Source organism: Hetaerina americana, unplaced genomic scaffold, assembly GCF_022747635.1.
Source record: "Hetaerina americana unplaced genomic scaffold, ioHetAmer1.1.p SCAF_11, whole genome shotgun sequence".
Classification (NCBI taxonomy): Eukaryota; Metazoa; Arthropoda; class Insecta; order Odonata; family Calopterygidae; genus Hetaerina; species Hetaerina americana.
Genome location: NW_027286181.1, coordinates 41,192,072 through 41,213,283, shown reverse-complemented (window position 1 = coordinate 41,213,283; position 21,212 = coordinate 41,192,072). Strand labels below are relative to the sequence as shown.

Genomic DNA, 21,212 nt, shown 5'->3' with positions numbered 1-21,212 from the left:
TTGTAACACCAGAATTATTGGAAAGTTAAGCCTAAGACATTCCATAGCTGAAAATACATCCTATATGTGGGTAGGTACACTTAACTTCTTTCTTGACCTCAATGCAAAGCACACAGCCTGCATTAGGCAGATATTTGGTTGGTGTGATAGTCAAATTGACTACTTAAAGGTAATGAACATATTCCCGATACTTTGTTGATGGAGGAGATTAACAATAATCGATTATAGTTTTCAATGGGAGGGGGAGGAGTTTTTGGTACTCAGGTTTTGGAAATTTTCAAGAGAAGGAATAATCAGATGCCAGACCAGAGCATATATTTTTCAGTTGCCTAAATTTGCAAAAAAATTGAATAGATTTACATTTTAAAGCTAAATGCGATAAGCAAATTCTTGCAGCTGTATGTGTTTAAAGGGAGTTCTGTTTATAAATCCGTAAGTTTTTTTTATCCTATCACAATGACCTATTTGCAATGTTTCAATTTCACTAGTATTCTTAGATATCGTGTTGATTACTGTTACCCCTCGATAAAAACGATCCAAAAGGAGGAATAAAAGAATGTCTTGGAACCTAAATAACCGAACGCTAACGAAATTTGATGAATAAATGGTTCCGCGTCAAGATTTTGGCGAATGAGCAGTTTCCATGGATAAAATTGTTTCATTAAACGTGATAAGGAAACACTACATGCAGTTCCAGTCAACAAAATCAAATAATAACCATAATAAATTACGTCACTGACTCGAAAATCGCGCTAGCGCACCTATTAAGGTACGTAGCAAAAGAGCTGCAACATGTTTCCACTCACTTACGTACCCGACTTAATGAAACAGCGGCGGTTTCTCACATGTTAATGAATAAATTCCCTTGATAACCACCAGGGAAGCAAGAAGAACAAAAGGTTACTGAAACACCAATGGTTACTCATGTAAAAATGGTCGTGGGTCATTGACTACATTTACATAAAAGCACCGGTAGGTCGGCCTATATCTTACTGGTGCAACCGTTGGAAAGCAATAGCTATATACAAGTAGTTTTAAGAAATTAAGCGCGAGAAATTATAAGATGTTAGGTACATGTAATTTCTCGGTAAACAAGCAGTCACCCTATTGATGAGTCCTGAGATTAATATATATTTTGGATAGGCGTGATTTCTGGCAAGAATAATGTTTTTCATGGTATCCGATTGAGCTTCGTAAGAATTTCCATTTTAACCTAATCCTCTCCGATATGTCATAAGTTAGTCAATAATTAGCGTATTTATATCATGTTAGCATAATAAAATCATCTAAATGGAGCTGATCGATCTATTTTTTCCCCGAATCGTGTTTATCAGACTTTGGCACTTTACTATTGACCTGAAGTGTAACGTAACTGTAAAGTATAGAATTTTAGTTACATTTTAGGAGAAGAATTGATTAGTATAAATACAGACTAAAAAATAAGAAGGAATTTTGTTTCTTGGAAAAGGATATATTTCCATGCTTTTCTAGGGACATGTGAGGACCGTGAAGAGGTATTAAAATGCAAAAATATTCAGTGAAGAACCGGAATGAGAAAATCACTCTGGAATTATGAATATACCATTTTTTAGGATTGCTGCTCGCTTAATTATTTCCTCTTTCCTGATTCAAAAATTCAATCTTTTTTTCCGAAAATTGAACTTAACTTTTATAATGCCCTAAAAATTAAAAAAATAATTCCAAATTCAAATATGATATCCATCTCACTTGAATTTAAGGTGTTAGGAAGTACAGGAGTGTGAATTGAGAAAGAAGAGGTGTGAATAGTCATGCTAAAAAGATCAGAATATGTTGTAAGTAGGATACCCAAAAAATTATTTTGGGCATCCAGTTAAATCCCAAGATTTAAGGTAGGCGACAAATTTCGAAGAGTGTTTTTGAAAACCTTACAAGCATACCTCATTAAATTTCCATCGCTCCACACTTCACAACACATAATTTCGGAATTCTGGCGATGCCATGAAAAAAATATTTGTCACCCAGACGAGAGAAGGTAGGAAAACATGAGACGCGCCCATGCGATCCATTCACGGCGCGGCGGCCGCAGCGAATGGATGCATTTCGGCGGGAGTAGGTACCGCTCCGGCGTTCCCGCCGTGTTTACATACCCTTGCTCCAAGTGCTTTCCGAGAATGCTAAAAAGTGCAGCATCTACGAGTTTATGCATGCAGCACCTGTCGGGTTTGCAAGCGACTACCAGGCCATTTTCTCTTTTTTTCGCCGAGGGAGCTTGCTTTTGCTCATGCCGAAGCACCTCGGCTACACCGTGCTCTCAGACCTCTGTTGAGGCGACCAATCGAATGACATTTGACAATACTCAAGCTCAGATACGCGTGTATGTTGTAGACGGCCGTAAATCTATTCGATCTAGAGAGTGCTTTACCTTTTAAATTTACATTATGAACCTAATAACTTAAAAAAAACCACCCCAAGAGCGTTTGGTAGGACGGTTAGACAGTTAATAATGAAAAATATGGCAATAAAGGGTATAAAATGCTTTAAGGGTCCATCAATTTACAATGCGAGTTAGAAAATAAATCCTTGGATCCCTCCGCTGAGTGGAGTGTAATATTGTCATCATTGTCTAACCTGCCCGAGGAGGATGTCTTTTTTAAAAATATGCTGCATTATTTCTCCTGAGTTACCTGGGCTAATAGTAAAGTTGAGACTTTTTTGCTCTTTCGCAAAAACATTTTTGGCGTCTAGAATTATTATTGTGCTCTATTAGTAAAGTTAGGGTTCCTGAAAATATTGCAGTTGAAGGATCAAAAAAGCGAATATTTATTTGAAGCAGTAATCGATATAAATGGTTGAACATATCAGCAGTAAGCTGACTCCCATGATAATTTATGAGCAACTATATGTACGTAATAATATCGAATGCTCAAATAATGGCTGGAAGGGATGCAAAGGGAGGATAACTGGTATTTTATGCAGACAATTTTAGGTATTTTAAATTTATTTTATTGCAAAAAATGACACGTTGTAATGCTTTTTATGTTTACGCTTCTTCCGTTTCTACTATATATATATATATATATATATATATATATATATATATATATATATATATATATACATATACATATGTGTGTGTATTTACTCTCTTACACTATGATGGATTCCCCTGAAGTACACTTGAGCTCATGAATTTATTGTTATACGCTAATTTTTACCTTTGTATTTCCGAGAAGGCTTCTTAAATTTACCTTTATGATTACACATTCGATAGTTTAAAAAAAAAAAATCTCGTTTTCTTCGTTCGTATCTTTTGCTTTAATATTATAAAACACCGAAAAGGTCCAAAGGTCTTTATATCGTATTTCCTCAAGCCCTTGAACGTACATAATATATGACTCAAGTTTTAGCTGCCGAAAAAAGTTTGTGAGACCGATGAGAACTCACATAGTAAATACATAGATACTAATTTGATATAAGCACCATGCAGGTATAGCAAGGATGAATTACACCTTCTGAATACGACTGCTTAATCGAAGGCGTTGGATAATGTAAACAACTGTTTTTGGACGCTGGGCGAGCGAAATACATCAATACTTCAGGAATATTTCAGAATTTACACGAATACATTTATTAATAAATTTCAATAATTAAATTCCACTATTTATCACATATTAGCATTAATTAGTATAATAACGTCATGTATATAATATATGCGATTTAACTCTAACACGTATTGCATTCATTCATCTATTTGCATCTGCAGGGATTATGTTGTAGAAGAGATGCCATGGTCTCAATCTCGTTCCAAAATAACGACAACTAGCTTACCATCTTTCAATTTAGAAATCCCCTAAACTTCTTGGCCCTTAATGACAACATTAACCGAATGAAGCTGCATTTAGCTGGAGACCTATAAAATAACTTCCACTATTAAACTCCGTTCACTTATAAGGAAGAAATGAGGTTGTGGGTCACCCAAAATCTGCCGTGTAATTTGAAGTGAGAGCGTGAACGGCGGCAACCAGGTTGTTCGAGGACTTTTCTATAAACTTACTCTGATAGGATTAGGCCACCACTATTTCCTCTTAAACTACATTTCCTCCTCCAAGGATGTGGCACTCTAGACCGAGGAGAGCGAGTGTGGACCCTTTCCTTGTTCTCTAAGTAGTGAAGTAGAGCAATTTTTTTTAATGTTAGCACAAACCTTTCATTTCAACCTCACAAAGAGTGAGCAAGGCCAAAGTTTTCCCTTGCCTCAATACGTGGGTGCCGCATTGACGACTGTTGCCATTCGCAAACCAAGTTATATGTTTGAGTGGGCACTATTATCCTACGTACAGTGCAACCATAAAGCCAGCTGCAACGGAAGCAAAGACGGATTTTGGGTCAAATTCACGAGTTCATTAGTAAGCTAAATGCTGCACTACGTGGGAGTCATTCACGTGAACTCGAAGGGATTTAACTATATGTAATTGCTGTATTATAGTGACCAGGTATTACAAGAATCTAAGACGAATCAATATCAGATTGAATAATTACGAAACAAATAAAGTATTTCGAATAGACTAAGATGCATTATAGTACATATGAGTTATTTGATTTATTGAGTTGTAAAAAATGACGTAAGGTCATTTTACTGTGACATACTTTGAATGCTCGAACATGACACATTTTGAACGTTAAATGTTCATGCATATCTTACTTATGAATTTTGATTTACTGTTATTAATTCTAAAATTTTAAACCTACTGTATATGCGACCATAAATTTGATTTTATGCGTATATATAAATATAGCGTATTTGGAATGCTGAATGTCGATGTTCCATTCCGGAGTTAGGACATTTGATGAATAAGTTTTACTTCAAAATTAAGTAGCCATATTGTAAAAACCTAAGGGTTCAAAAAATTGACTAAGTTTTACTTAATATGTAGATCATAATATACTAATATGATGTTTATGGAAATTTGTAACACAATACTACTATGAAAAAGCTGAAAGAACGCTTAAACTGTTTGAAATATTTTTAAAGAATTATTTCAATAATTACCTCATTTATCCTGAGATTTACGATTCTATTTAGTTAGTTTAAAGTACTATCCAAATTAACTTCTAAAATAATTTCCTCAAGTAGAGTCTATGTAGGAGTTTCAGCTAACAGGAAACTGGAGGGATAAAATCGGAAAGAACTGAGATTTGAATACAAATGCATAATAATTACGGTAAATCTTGTATTTAATTTGATAATAAATGTACTAGTTCCATGAAAACACATAAGCTTTGGAATGTGAAGATATAAAATTATAAAAAACGCATATTATATATCTGACCTTTGTGAGTAAATCGATTTGATTTCCATAGCTTAGAAGTCCACATTCCCTCCGAAAAACTAAACCTTTCGACGGCAAATTACGAGAATGATAGAAAAATTTACTTCCCCAAAAGAGAAAAGGTTTTGGTTAGGACCTATGATGCATAGTAGAATTCTGCTCAATTTGATATGCTCTAAATTATATTTCTCTCGCTGATGTAATCCTAATAAGAAACAAAACATTTCGTAGGCATAAACACCAAACAGCAGCATGCCTGTAAATACGATATAAAATAATAACTAAGAGACGATTAGAGCATTGTAGCTTAATTAGAGAAAAACCCAATGAAATATATTTGAAACAAGAAATAAGAAGTAGAAAAGATCAAAAGGACATTGAAATTAAGGTCATATTGAAATTAAAATTCCATAGCTAATGTTCCATGAATAAGATTTCTGTCAACGACCGTGCGGCAAGGAAAATAAATGATCAGCGATATGTAGGTGGGCTGGAAAAAATACAACAAATAAACTGAAAAATAATGAAGGGCGCAATATCTACATAGGATGTGAAAAATGTTAAATCTATTAAAAAGTCAATGCATGGTTTGTTGGATCAATATTCCGACTTGTTATAGCGTTCGCGCACAGAGTAAACCAAATAATACTATGGAACACCGCGTTTTTCGGTCAAATAACGTAGCCGGGAGAGGAGAACGTGCGTAGAACGAACACATTAATTGACAAAGCACAATTCACACGTGACAATATTTAAGGACAAAACATTTTATTGTTGGCATTCGAAATGATGCGAACGCAAAAAAAATTACAACCGGGGAAATGACCTTCCCACTTTCAGTATGTGTGAGTCCAGGAAAAATGCTTATCTCGAACAATAAATGCGAATTCCGCACTTCAAACGCTTCCTCTTTCAATTCTTAATTGGATATAGCCTAAAACTATTGGTCCGTGCTTTAAAATAAAATCTAATAATTTAAAATGAAAAAGAAACGGTGCGCACATTTTTGAAACCAGTAACTAACTATAGGTTCACAACAGATGTAAGGCATGGTAAAATAAATGGTTTCGCTAAATGGGAAAGATCACATATGCAGAAGATACCCCTTTTGAGCTCCATTACATTGAACTCCTTTGCTTTATGTATCAGTAGGCTCATCCTTATATATATATATATATATAATTTTCGTAGCTTAGTATGGGGAAAAGTATTGATTCAGGAAACAAATAGCCTTTGCGATTTCAATTATGATACCCTTAAATTCAAAGATTCGTTACCTGTTTAGTAGAGCCCAGAAATATTTGCTATCCAATAAGACAGGTATTTCCCTAACACAATACGCAAGAATAGCATTAGTATTTGCTGTGAATCGCAAAAGATTAGTATTTAGACTTCTCTTTACATCCCGTAGAGTTATATGTTTTATCTAATGAAATCTTTGTGAAATCAATATGTATTTATTTATCGACTTAAATGGGCGAGGTTGAGACTAATAGTCCCTTTTTCCACCTAACCCTACATTACAGACATTAAATTGAAGACAATTATATACAATCAAGCCCTAGATGAAGGGAAATCCATCTAGGCGGGAATCAAACCCGTGACCTTTATTTGGTTGGCGAGGACGTTACCCCGCCGCCACCGCGGCCGGCATGTATCTGGGTAGCCCTGAGTTAGAGAGGGTCAGGTCACCTGCTAAACGAAGGGCAATGGGCTCGGTGAGTCAAACCTCCCTCAGTTTCACGCAAACAGTGATTTCTCGGGTACAAGGTCTTTATAAGAAACAGATAATAGGTAAATGGACTGACCTTACTATCCTAATGCATTAATTTCGCATATTACTGGTTTTATCATTCGGTGAGATCTACCGGTAACAATTAAACCAAACTTCAGGTGGATCATATATATTAGCTTAGATGCAAAAACACGCGTACGAGTATATGCATACATGTCAACGTACAGCCACAAATATTTCACCTTCAGTTTAATTCAAACTACACAAAATATAAAACCAAAAATAATCCTCAACAGTTTTCCTCAAAACTCCTTGAAAGGTCAATAATCGTATTCTTAACAGAAAAGAAAAATATTATCAAGCTATTGTAGAACCTTTTTTAATATTAAGACATTCAAAAAACAATTTCGTAGGCATGCGGTTTACAATGCGCCTTTTCAAAACTATTATCGACATCTTTCCTCTCTCTTACTCTACTCAATGCCCCATATAACTACCTGACCACTAAGTACTCGGATTAAATGTACTCCAGATGTTTTTGACCATCGTTAGAAATCATAATTAAATCAATTTTATAAGGGTTAGAAATGTCAAAAACTTCAAAAATCTATTTCTCAGATTTCCTGGAAGTGTAAAAATAACGGTATCAAAGCTGACGCGGGAGCCATCTGCCACCAAGTCTCCCTGAATTGTTGCAAGTCGGTCACGTGATCTGGATAAGACGAGACCAGATGAGACAGTCAAGGGTACGGACGCTGGACGTGCTGTGAAAGGAGAATTTGGACGGACACATAAATGGCAAGGAAGTTCCAAGGGACTTATGACATCAATTAGTTTGTCTTTCAGCCCCGCGTACCATTTATCTCCACTTAAAAATTATGACGATAAAATACGAGATAGAACGAGAGCACGATGTTTTTTTTCTTTAGATTTTGCGAGCATGTGTTTACTCTCCGCGGGCTGAAAAGTAAAAAAATCGTCGCTCATAACGGTAATTTTTGACACTAGTTATTTCCAAAACGCCATAGAATTCTCGGTGGTGTGACTGATGGTCCCAAAACGTGAAGTGGTCTCGATCATTGCTAAAGATGTGATTCTAGACTAAAAGTAAGGAGACAGCCAGGAAGGTTTGGAAGCTCATGATTGACGCAAATTCCTTATAGAAAAGCAGTATTCCTCTGCTGGGCAATTTGATGTATCAGTGGCTCTTTCAATCAAAATGAAGAGGGCAAAAATAACATACTAATTTTCTTCTTCCAAAAAGAAAAGAAGATGTAACTTGTAAACGTTAAAATAATATCAATTAGGGCTAAAAATATAAACACTATTTTATATTATGTGAAATTATGATAAAAATAAATGAAGAGCTTTATAAACCGTTAGAAGTTTTTTACTAGTTTCTTTTATAGGTTTATTCAATGGCAAAACATTTTCAAACTTAATAACTAATCTATTCGGCTCTTGTTTTTCAGATAAGATTTTAAGGTCTTAAAGGAGACCAAGGTTAAGTATGCTCAAGTTTCTCCAGCATGATTCAAAACAAAGCATAATCATACAAAAAAATATATATATATATAGTTACGTAAATAAAATTACTATAATATCAACTATGCCGATTAAATATGGTGAAAAATGAATAATTTTCAATTACTAATACATTCCAACTAAAACCTGAGAGATTTTAGTCTTCGTAAGACCAGTATTATCATAGTGGTTTAGGTTTATTTACTTTTCTCTTTCTATCCACTCTAATTACTTTTCTTCAAGTATCTAAATATACTTCTCCAATTGAGTTTACAATAATGGTATATTATTCATACAACATTTACATCTGTAGCAGATTTCAACCCTCCATATCTTTACTAGAAAACCCCTCTGATTAATTATACCAAGAATGTCTAGTTTTTAAAGAAACTTTCAAATAACATTATAAATTAAATATTCTGAGGAACACCGTTATTCTTATTGCAACTAACTGCATTGCCTTATAATCTTTATATATTTGCAATAAACCTTGTCATTTAATATGGCGAGATACGCCGTATACAGAGAAGGAGTTGGGGCAAAATATTCGATCTCAATTCTGTCTCATAGAAGACGGGTACCAAGCTTTGGCCATGGGATGAGCAAGGATTTCGAAACATTGTTTCAGGAATTTAATGGGGATCAACAAATTTTTTCACTTTCGTTGATACGCTGAAATGAGGTTTTTCCGGTGCTAATATGACAGCTTTCCTATTCTTCCCATTTTCGGCACTCTTCAATACCCCTTAAAGATGAACTTCTAGGTTAACGGAGGGTTGTTTAAAAGTGATATAATCAATAATGTTGAACTAAAAAGTAGCTATCTAAAATTTATTTAAGAACGGAGTTATTGCTTCTAGCTAAGTATAGTATAGATAGTTGTCTTAAAGGGTGTGAAATTGAGACTATGGAGTCCTGTCTACCACCTACCCCCAAAGGAAGGGTACCATTGAAAAAACATTATTTATTATTTTATTATTTATTTATATGTATATAGTATAAACCGACCTTCGGTTTGATTACTGTGTTTATGGTTTATATATATATAGGAATATAGAACACAACCAGGAGGTATTTGCCTGTTTCGTAGATTTCGAAAAAGCGTTTGATAGAGTGAATTAGGAAAAACTAATGAGTATATTGCAGAAAATAGGAATAGATTGGAGGGAAAGGAGGCTAATCTGCAACCTGTACATGTCTCAGACTGCTCAGGTGCGAGTGAGGAACGGGGAGTCCGGTTGGGCAGTGTTAGGAAGAGGCGTAAGGCAGGGTTGCCCATTATCACCGTTCGTATTCAACCTGTATGCAGAGGAAATGATTAAAGAGGCATGGGAAGAACTCGAGGTAGGAATGAAAGTGGGCGGGGAATTCGTAAAATCAGTTAGGTTTGCTGAAGACCACGCTTTAGTTTGTCAGTCAGCCAAGTGGCTGCAAGCATTGCTGAGTGAACTGGAAATTCAGTGCGACAGGTATGGGATGAGAATCAATATTAATAAAACAAAGGTTATGCGATTTTCTAGAAAGAAAAAGGCTAAACTTAACATTAAAGTAGAAGGGCAAAAACTAGAGCAGGTAGAACAGTTTACGTATCTCGGTAGTGTTTTGGACCAACACGGTCAAAGTAGTAGGGACGTAAGGCGAAGAATTGCGCTAGGCAAAGAGGCTTTCACAAGGAGGAGGAAGTTGATGACGGGGACGTTGATTAAGGATGTTAAGAAAAGACTCGTAAAAACTTTGATATGGAACGTAGCTATGTACGGTGCGGAAACGTGGTCATTGTAGCAGGAGGATAGACGTAGATTGGAGGCTTTTGAAATGTGGGTGTGGAGAAGAATGGAGAAGGTGAAATGGACAGAGAAGAAAACAAATGAGGAAGTACTTGGTATGGTGGGCGAAGAGAGGGGTTTGTTGGGAGCAATCCTATGGAGGCAGGAAAAGTGGGTGAAGGGGGTATTGACCGGCAGCGGGATGTTGAAGACTGTAAATAATGGGAGAATGTTAGGCAAACGAGGAAAGGGAAGGAACAGGATAGGGATGTTGGACGGGATGAAGGGAGGAGGAAGGTACTCAGAGATGAAGAGGGACCTGATATAGAGTAGGATGATGGATTTTTGGTTTTGTTAGGAATAATAAAATGTTTCTTTGGTAGTTGTGTCCATCCAAAAACCTACCTTAACCGGTAGATTACCTTAAAAAAAAAAATATATATATAAATATAAATAAATAAATATATATATAAATAAATAAATAAATAAATAAATAAATATATATATATATATATATATATATATATATATATATATATATATATATATATATATATACACACACACACACACACAAAGGGTTCGAACAATAGGTTTTGTGACTGGTTCGCTGTAGCCTCAACGTAGCGGTGAATGGGGGTTTGATCGGCCGGCCAAGTAGAGGGGCCCCCCACCACTTCGGCGCACTTCAGTTCAGTCGCCGCCGGTATACGTTTAGACAGGAGGTGGATTTTTGTGACAGGTGATTGTTTGTAGTGTCGTTGCGCCAGCATGGAGCGTACCGTCGCGCAACGCTACGCTGTGAAGTTTTGCGTTAAACTCTGGAAATCCGCAGAGACCCTTGAATCAGGGACCCATGAATGCATTAAAAAGGCTTATGGGAATGATGCCTTAAGCCACATAAGAGTTTTTGAGGGGCACAAAATGATAACGGAAGGCCGGGAGCTCGTCGAAGACGATCACCGCGTCGGACGCCCGACGACCATCGAACCGATGCTCAGGTGGCCGAAGTGAAAAAAGTTTTCGACTCTTACAGGCGTTTAACCATCGCCCTTATCAGTGAGGAGATCGGTCTTTCAGTCAGAACCGTCCACACAATTGAAACAGAGGATCTAGCGATGAAGAAAGTGTGCGCAAAGCTGGTGCCGAAAATCTTGACCGAGGCACAGAAACTGTCGGCACCTGGCTTCTTCTTGTTTCCGCGAATATAAAGGGAGCTCTAAGGATATCGGTTCGACTCCATCGGGGTGGTTCAAGCGGACACGGAAACCGACTTCCAGCGGGCTTTTAACGAGTTGCAGACGCACCGAACTAAGCATATATGGATGCAGGAGGAATGTATTTTGAAGATTATAAAGTAATTGCAATGATGACTGCAATACATTTTCATTTTTGGAACCAGTCCTGATACTTATTGTACGGACCCTGTATGCGTGTGTGTTTAAAAAAATTTTCTTCTAGTAAAATTCTTAAAATTTATAATAATGTACTAATATTATAAAATTGAGATTGTTTTAACGTCGGTATCGAAACTCAAGTGAGTACAATATCGGCGAAGAGCAACATCTGTCATTAATAGTAATTCAGAAGTTAATATTATCACCTTGCAATATACACAATTCAAGGAGCATATGTTTAGCCACGGTCAAGAGGGCCACTGATTGGCAAGGAATCCCTCATGTATTGCATTTCATGCACCCCTCAAACTGGTAAATGCTAATATGTCAATTCTGGCAAAGTATTGGGGCCAAAAACTTCCTTTTGTGGTGGTCAGCCAATAAACGAGGCCCTATCACATTAGCCTTCGTATTCCTTATCAAATTAATGCCCTAAAATGCATTTTCATTTTAGTGGAAATTATACAGTCTATACAGGAAAATAATACATCCCCTAATGCAATGAAATATCTCGGAATGGTGCCATTGGACTCTAAAAAGTAGAGCAGGATTTGCCCTTCTTCAAAAAAATCTGTTCCCAAATTTCATTAGACTACACCGTGTCATATTGCCCTTGCCGTGAATTTTAGGATTATGGCTCAGGGAATAAGGCTATGAACGAAATTGAGGTGTTCTCTTACAAAATTCGCGCTGAGCTAAGTTTGGCCATCCCATTTCCTCATAACTTCTTAACTATCAAATGTTTGCCTAGAATGTGTTCAAACTTTAAAAAACGTTTTAGGGAAAAGCGTGTCTAAACGCAAATTGTTTTTGAAATACCCTTACCTGGTAACAAGCTAGAAACTCGTTTTTAGTTTGTGAAGCATTTTAACTATGTTTTTACCACCCATTTCTTCATACGATCATGAATTATATTGAGTTATTTACCGTATAAGATAAGTACGGCATAATAAAATTATTGGAAAAGTTTCAGATGACGTTACAATAAAAAAATGACAAAAATGATGAAACCTTACATTCAATTTACAATGGTAAGAATTTTAAATACTGGAATTATATACGCTAGTCAAAATCCTGGAAATGTTTGAGGAAACAAAATAATTCTCAAGCGCACCTTTCTTTGATGTTATTTCCAAGAAATGAAATGCAAATTGGTAGCAATTTCGGCGTGGAAGGATAAGCAGCATAGCGGTTTAAAACGGACAATATTTGACTCCACAGGCAACGGCTTGCTTGGTAACGTGTGGCTTCACAACAGTTAGCCGACTGGATTTACTACGACTCTTCTGAGAGGCTGCATACAACGAAAGATTTTACCATTGTGATAGCGATGAAAAAGATCTAAGGAGGCACGGTCACCCTCAAATATATTCGAGAAATGCATGGAACTCGCTCGTATTCTGTCCGTCAACTACAGCACCAACTGAAGCCCACCTCAAAGTTCAAAAGTACTTCGTAACCCTGGTAAGAGATAACAAACTACTACCTTGAGAAACCATTTCCGAAAATTTCAGTTCTCATTTATATGTAATGGCAGGTCAAATATCCTTCAAATTTCGTAAGGTATTGAGCATTTGAGCATTGTCAAGAATGTATTTGTATGACGCATTTTTTTTTAAAAGCTATACCGGTTTGAATAGTCCATTTTCAGAGTTAAAGCATTTAATGAATAAATATAAAAATGGCTGCATTATAGAAATTCAGAAATTAATATTGCTGCAAAAATTTATGCATCCATGTGGAAATATCTGCCAAGCCTTTACGCAACCTAGGAAAATTAGTGGTTTGCCTCACTACTGAAATCAATTAGCAGCATTTCAGAGGCAGGCCCGGGGTGTTACAAAGGATGTGAACTCATTCTCGGCATTTAATGAAAATAATCGGTGGAGAGGGATACATGGTATTCCATTGGCTAATGCCGGGAAGAGAAATTAAAGGGCGGTAGGGATGTGCTCTCCATTTCAAAATAACTGATCAGAATTTATCTCTCTCTCTATATATGTATATATATATATATATATGCATAGAAATGTGTGTGTATATATATATATATATATATATATACACACATATATATGCATATATATAAATGCATATATATCTATATATATATATATATATATATATATATATATATATATAGTATATATATATATATATGTATGTATATATATATATATATATACACATGTGTGCGTGTGTGTGTTTGTCTGTGCATGTGTGTGTGTGTATTTGTATATCCATTAACATACACACCCACATGCGTATATACGAATACACACCCCCACACGCGCGCGCGCCTGGACATACTGGCGATTTCGTGGGTGCTCTATCCCTCTCGTGAGCGTGGAATCACCTGCACGTGGTCTCCTTAGTACTTCGTCTTCTCCAAAGGCGATCAGCATTCCCTCCTCTCCCTCACTCTCCTCGCCAGGAATCTCCAGCCTCCTGGTTTAAACCCACCTCGCACGGAGATGTTGGGACGAGGTTTAACTCGAGGTTGGCGCGGTTCAAGTCTCACGTTGAAGTAGGTCGAATTGGCCGCCATGAAAATGGGTTAGGTCGGCCCGCCTGAACCTCCATCCCATTGCTGTGGGGCCTTCAACATGGCATTCCATGTTAGCCCTCGCAAACCGCAACTGCCTCGCCTAGTGGCTACGTAACCTTGCAGTGAGTGATCCCCACTTGATTACCGTCCCGTCTAGCGGTGAATTACCCTTCTGGTGAATGTTCGTGATATCCATTTCGTTAGTCAGTGGCCTTTTCTCCCTCGGAAGGACTGTCATTCGAATCCTCGGATATCCAGATATACTTCCATCGGCGTCCTCATGCTCTTAGATTACGGAATCAGGGTTGAAACTCTAAACGCGTATAAAAAATGTTTACGTTTTCATATAAGCCATCGCCCACAGTAAAAAGATGCGATAAATCATGCAAAAATAGATCACTTGGGTACTACACCTGCCTTTTTTTCCATTCCTCATTTGCTAAATTTCCATCCCTTACTTCAATGATGGTAATGTATTTCCATCATTTCCGTATTTTAAGAGATATCTCTTTTGACCTGTTCAATAGAAAATAGTCTGACACACCCTGTTCCAAAAACCATTTCCAATGAGTATAGTAAAATAGGGTTAACAGAATTTTGCAGAATATGATTTGGAGTTTTAATATTACTGATCGATTCTTAAAACTTATAATCATAATTTCCTGAATATGTTACAGCTTGAATGAGCAGGACTACTGATGATTTGGCTTAGGAAAATCTAATCGAAGAGAAATGTAAATAGAGAGCTATTGAAATTTATTCCTTGAAACTCAAATCTTTGCTCACGGTAAAATATTTCAACAAAATGTTTAAAAGGAAGAAGTTTTAGTACTGTGGGTGAAAAGAAGAGGAGAGGGGGAAGTAGACAAATGAGGAAAAATGATGTAAACATTATTAAATAATGTTATCATAAAAATGTTATTGTGTTTTAAATAATCGCTTAAAAAACTTTGTTTTTCACCAAAGAAATTTTTTGCCACAGTAGTACTCACAGAATTACTTAACATCTGACATATTTTCTTAAAAACAATATATATACGAGGGTCATCCGGAAAGTAGTACCCGTTCGTGAAATAAAGACACAAAAGTAAATATTAACAAACATAAAAAATTTTATTTGAAAGAGGATACTTTAAACTACTTCTCAACATAATCTCCAAGCAAATTAAGGCATTTGTCATAACGTGTGACAAGTTTCTGTATTCCTGCTGCATAGTCCTTCGCCGCCAGCTCATTGAGATACGCGAGGGACCCATCTTGCACAAATGTTTGCATAATGCAGATGGTGTTTAACAATTTCATGAACAATTGTTCGAGAAACATTGGGAAAATGCTCACAGATGTCATCAATTGTGACGCGCCGATCGTTCCTCACGAATTCGTCAACTGAGCTCACCAGTTGGTCTGTAATGACAGACGGTCTCTCCGAACGCTCATCGTCGTGTGTGTTCCCCCTCCCCATGTTGAAGTTGCGACACCACCGCCGAACAGACGACTCGTCCATTACATTGTCTCCATACACCTCCTTTAATTGGCGATGAATATCACATGGGCGAACGTTTCTTGCATTGAGGAATTTAATCACTGCCCTCACTTCACAACTGGCGGCGTTCTCAATTTTTTTAAACATTGTAAACAATCACAGAAACAACACAGGCAATGCTAGCGTCACGCAACTTGGCTCAGAGAAGGCAGACAAGCCACTGAAGCTATCTGACCTCGTCCAGCGGCTACTCGCGTCGTCAGCACTTCATGCGGCACGAACGGGTACTACTTTCCGGATGACCCTCGTGTATGTATATATATATATATATATATATATATATATATATATATATATATATATATATATATATATATATATATATATATATATATATATATATATATATATATACATTTTTTTTTTCAAAATAGCTATCACCAGCTGTAATCAAGTCATAATAAGTCTTCCAGTATAGGGAAACCGTAGTTTAGTAACTGTAGGTAAAAACATGATGAAATTGTATTTATACGACTTGGAGCTAAGAGAATTATTTTTAACAGATCAACAAGCACTATTACCCCTAGATAGATTGCCATTCCCTCAAGAAAATATTTTATGTGTTGTATATTTCCAATAGTACTGGGTGTATGGATGACCATCCGAAATCAAGTCTCCCTTCCAGGTGAAAGGTGATTTATCAAGTGTGAGTCATAAATATATACACTCATTCTGTCTTGAAAGGACGTTATATGTATTACAAATTGCAGTTCCTCAATCTAAAGTCGGTCGATTCTCATGTAAAGACCCATTCCTTATCCTCGTCCCCATTGAAAAAAAAGAGAATTCTCATTTAAAAAATTTCCATTGATGTGTCTCGCTGGACTGGAAAAAGAAAAAAAATTTCTTTTCCCAAAATGTCAGTTTTTGGCTCCTAGGGAATTTTAGTTCTTGGAAGCGCTCATGGATTGTTTACCTTCCGGCTTAATCCGCCTTGCCGTAACTTTGCCCAGATTACTCGTTAAAAAAAATGGAGTCGTCCATTCACAAATTCACGACGTAATGAATGCTAACTCAAATGCTTTTCCTGTTTGAAATCAACTTACCGAGGAACTTAGAAAAAAGAAAAAAGTTATTGTCAAAAGATTGATTACCTCCAGCTAACTTGAAGCTAATTTTTGCAACGGAGTAGACGCACATTTCATTTGGGCATTTAAAAATTAGTATCATATGATCATGTAAGACATCCGGCGATACTAAACTTCAGAGAAAAGCACGATACTGTACAATTGCGGCAAATTTCTACTAAATATGGAATGGAAAAGAAAAACAACTTTCTACGCAATTGTACTCGTTCTTTGTAAATACTTTTGATCCCACAACAAAATGTTTGGATATTCAAATGACTCCATTTTCTCAACGTTACGAAAACACATGATAATCTTACCTTGCAAATTTTTCTAAAAAAAAATTTGAAACATAGTCTCTAATGTGTTTAACAAGAGACGATATTGACAAAACTAAAGACAGAGCTATTGAATGTTCGTTAAGTAATGAGCTGAATACTAAAACAAGCGGCTGAAGTCCGTATGTCTTTAATTTTTGTTAGATATTTGTATTTATAGAAAAAATTTAAACTCAAAATACCAGCGTTAAGGATAAATGACATCGCCGCATTACTATTTGCAAACACGGATAGCAATGAAATGCGTTTCTATACATATAATGAGTATAATAAAAATCCACGGTCATTAGCTGATATGAAGAAAATTCAAAAAAATATTACTATGCTTTTTCGGAAATAAAAAACAAATCCTGAAGTATAAGCCAAAGGTCAGCTATATTCATTCATTTTACGTAGTTTCTAATACCGCCTCTAACTCGCTTTGAAAACACACTTTTGAATCGTTTTGAATAATTTATCATTCATGGTTCTGTTAACTATCGTCCATCTTTCATCCAAATACAAACTGTTAATATTTTTTTTCTCTTTTAAAGATTTTACTATGATACCTAATAACATACCAAACAAATATGTGACGAATTTAAAGGTCCTCTCGTAAAACACCACGGAGGAGTAGAGCACAGATTAATGATTAAAAAAATTAAATATTGTACCCAATTAATAGAAAAACACTTTATGGAATTCAAATATCTGTTTAAGAACATATTTTAGGCAACTTTTTTCAATGTGGACAAAAACACCAAAAGGTATGAGGAACTCAATTCCTCATTGGAGTAGGAATAAATTGCCGTTTGTCCTGTATGGATTGTAAACTGAAAATTTTCAGAGTATCATTTATTAAATGAATTAAATGCTACATGAAATCATATATGTTCTGTTAGAAATCAATTGCGTTATTATTTACATAATTAGTATAGGCTAACATTATTTTTTCAAACAATTTTGCCACTTTCACATGTACATTTCCATTTAGTTGAAGGCCAACCCAGTTGAGCAATATAAACATTTGTATGAATTTTTAGCTATTCACGGCTTAAAAATCAATAGCTTAGTGTAAACACATTGTACTATCAATCGAAAAAAATTATAAATAATATCTGCAATTATATCAGATAGCGTAACATTGTTAGTAATAATGCGTGGAATTGGAAAACGGGATCGATTTGTCATTTGTAGCAATAGGAGACTCACTGGTAACTTTCTTGCAAAGGCTCTCCTGATGCTTTTTAGTAATAAGTCACCGACTCTTTAGGTACGTTATTCGATTGAGAAAATACATGCTGTCTGAAATATCTATATCATGTGTTTAATTATAAGGTCTTGTTTATACTGACTGCAAAAATGTTTTGATTTTATAATTATTTATATATTTATGATTCAATTAGTAGAAAAATTAAAAATGAGTTAAGCATCTCCGTATTTCATCTCCTAATCCAGCATTATAGTCGTAAAATCTATAATAAAATATGGGTATCAACCATAATTAATCTCAAAATATTTTAATCAATGTTGGTTAATTATCATTTCAGCATAAAGTTCAATAAAACTTGTTATTTGGACCCAACCGGCATCGTGGATCCGACTCTCTTAGATAAACGACAACTATGCTAATGTAGGCATATATTCACGGGCATCGAATATGAACATTGTTTTATTTTTCGCAAACGAATAGCGAGCGATTCAATCTTCTTTAATTATCACATTCCCAATTTTATTAATCTTCCATCAAGTTTATAAAGGCGTTGATAGGAAAACTTGAGGACAGCTACAGAAAACATTAATTCGGATGAAAATAATATGACAGGATTTTAGAGATCATAGATAGATAGATAGATAGATAGTTGTCTTTATTTGGGCGAAATTGAGACCAAATGGTCCCTTCTAGATCATAGAAATAATATTAGGAAGAAGGCCAGTAAAACGAGAAAAAATCTAGGTAAAAGTTTTAACTGTGTAAATAATAGTAGAAGAAGATAAGTAAAATATGAAATGATAAAATCAATATCAACAAAGAAGAGTCCTAGCAAAAAGTAAAGTGCAATAAGGTAATCGCCGAATTTGCGTCTCGTACACACACAGCGAGATATTATCTAAAAGTAAATAACTTCAGGAAATTGCATATTAATAGCAAAAGTAGTGGGAGTAAGTTCAAGAAATGTCTACGATTGTAATAAAAACTTGCCATTAGAATAATTAAATAGGAGGTGCAAAAAAGTGTTCAGGTTGGAGTGAGATGTTAGATGAAGTTAACAGTCCTGAAGCTCCATTCTTAGCAACCACTTCAGGCGTGTGATGAGTCAATCATGCGCACCGCTGTCAGTGCGCAAAGGAGAAAGCGTGACAATCAGCTGTTTTCATTTAACACCTTCCGCAGTCGATCGCATTCGCTCAGTGGGGCAAAAGTCGATTGAGGGGGAGGGAATTTGACACGTGGAAACGAAGACCGTCTGAGAAATCCTCAAAATAAAGATGGAATGCGAGAGTGCATTTCGATGGGACTCACCAATCTTGATGACCGGCGGGAGGGCGACGGCTACGGTGGCCAGGAGAGCGGCGGCTACTACGACTGTCCACGCAGGTGCGGCACCCACGCCGCTGGGAGCCCTCATCTCGCATCGCCTTACTCACGGGACACCGCAGACCAGCAGCTCAGGCGGCGGGGGCGGCCGCCACCAAATCCTCCTCCCTAGCCGCCCCCAGGGCCTCGCCTTCATGCGCCCGACCCCGCCATGAAGTCCCCACTTCTGGGGGGAGGGGCAGGAGGAGGGAATGGATGAAGGTACTTTGAGAAATTGCCCGCCGCCGCCGAATAAGCCGGGCCCGGCGGACGAGCGCTCTCGCCGGGTGAAGGACCAAGGTACCTGGTGTCCCCTTAAGACAACGGATTCCCGCTAATGTCGAATGGCGGGGTTAGGAGCATGTTGCATCGAGATTCGTCCGACGAATGGGGGACCCTCTCCGAACACGGACGTGTTTCTGCTGCGGGCCCTCTCCGGGACCTTGAACGCGGTGTTGAGAAGTGGTGAGAAGGTGACGTCCGCCGACCTCTGATGACGTTCCCTATACCCTCCGATTCGGCGACTTTAGCCGCTCGGGAGTGCGGGGGATGTTTCACCGGCGGTCCCGTGGTGCGGTGACCTACTCCTTCCCTCTCTCGAGCGTCGGCATGGATAGCTCTTCACCCGACTCCGTCGACTGGCAAACTGCCTGGCTACGCGTGGATTTCCCCACCCCTCTCTTTCGCTCTCTCCTCCCCCTCCTGCTCCTCTCTCCCTCACTTCCCTCCCCCGCACCGGCGCTCCGTTTCTCCCCTCTCCCAAACTCATCCCTCGTTCCGCGCCTCCGTCCCCAAACCCTTGCTCCTGGGAAACCCTATTCGTCCCCTCTTGTGGGTCTACCTACCTATATACACATCTATCGCGCCCCCTTTGCCCGGATTAAGTAACTCTTTCTTTTTTCGCCCATCCTCCCTCATTTTGTGCCAAACTGCTCGTAACTTTCGGCTCGCTGAACCGATTTTTGTTGATATTTTTAGAAAAGTGAAGACGGGGCTTTGATATTCCGTCATAATTAGCTTTTTTCGATATCTTTAATACGCAGCTGAAGCGCATAGAGCTCTCGCTTTTTAAGGCAGCGGTTTAACAACCCCTATGTAGGTACTTGAATTACCACAGAGTATTTATCTGCCCAAAACTCTACTCAATCATAGTTTATGGTTTATTTATGGAATTAAGTAGCTGTTTACTTTGACAATGAGCATTTATTTCAATTAGGAAAATTCAAATAATCATTTTGTTCTCTGATTTCGGCGTATATTTATTATGTATAAATGTCTGTTGTAAATCTCTATTATACTTTTACATGCATTCTTGGTATGCATTATAACACCTACTATCAAGCTACATTTTAATAAGTTCACCACCGGAGTTCTAGTAACAATATTATTTTTCATTATTTTGATATATATTAATTTTCGAAAAAT

General features: G+C 37.0%; 1 protein-coding gene across 5 annotated transcripts in view; it reads right to left on the bottom strand.

Moving 5' to 3' along the window:
• LOC139701043 (glutamate receptor ionotropic, kainate 2-like) overlaps nucleotides 1-20,411 on the bottom strand; it is a 564,255-nt gene extending 543,844 nt beyond the window's left edge. For all 5 annotated transcript variants that reach the window (XM_071599613.1, XM_071599611.1, XM_071599615.1 and 2 more), the window contains exon 1: nucleotides 19,734-20,411. In XM_071599613.1, the coding sequence (XP_071455714.1) occupies nucleotides 19,734-19,839 (106 nt within the window). In that variant the 5' untranslated portion in view covers nucleotides 19,840-20,411. The remainder of the gene's footprint in view (nucleotides 1-19,733) is intronic.
• Between the last annotated feature and the right edge of the window lie 801 nt (nucleotides 20,412-21,212).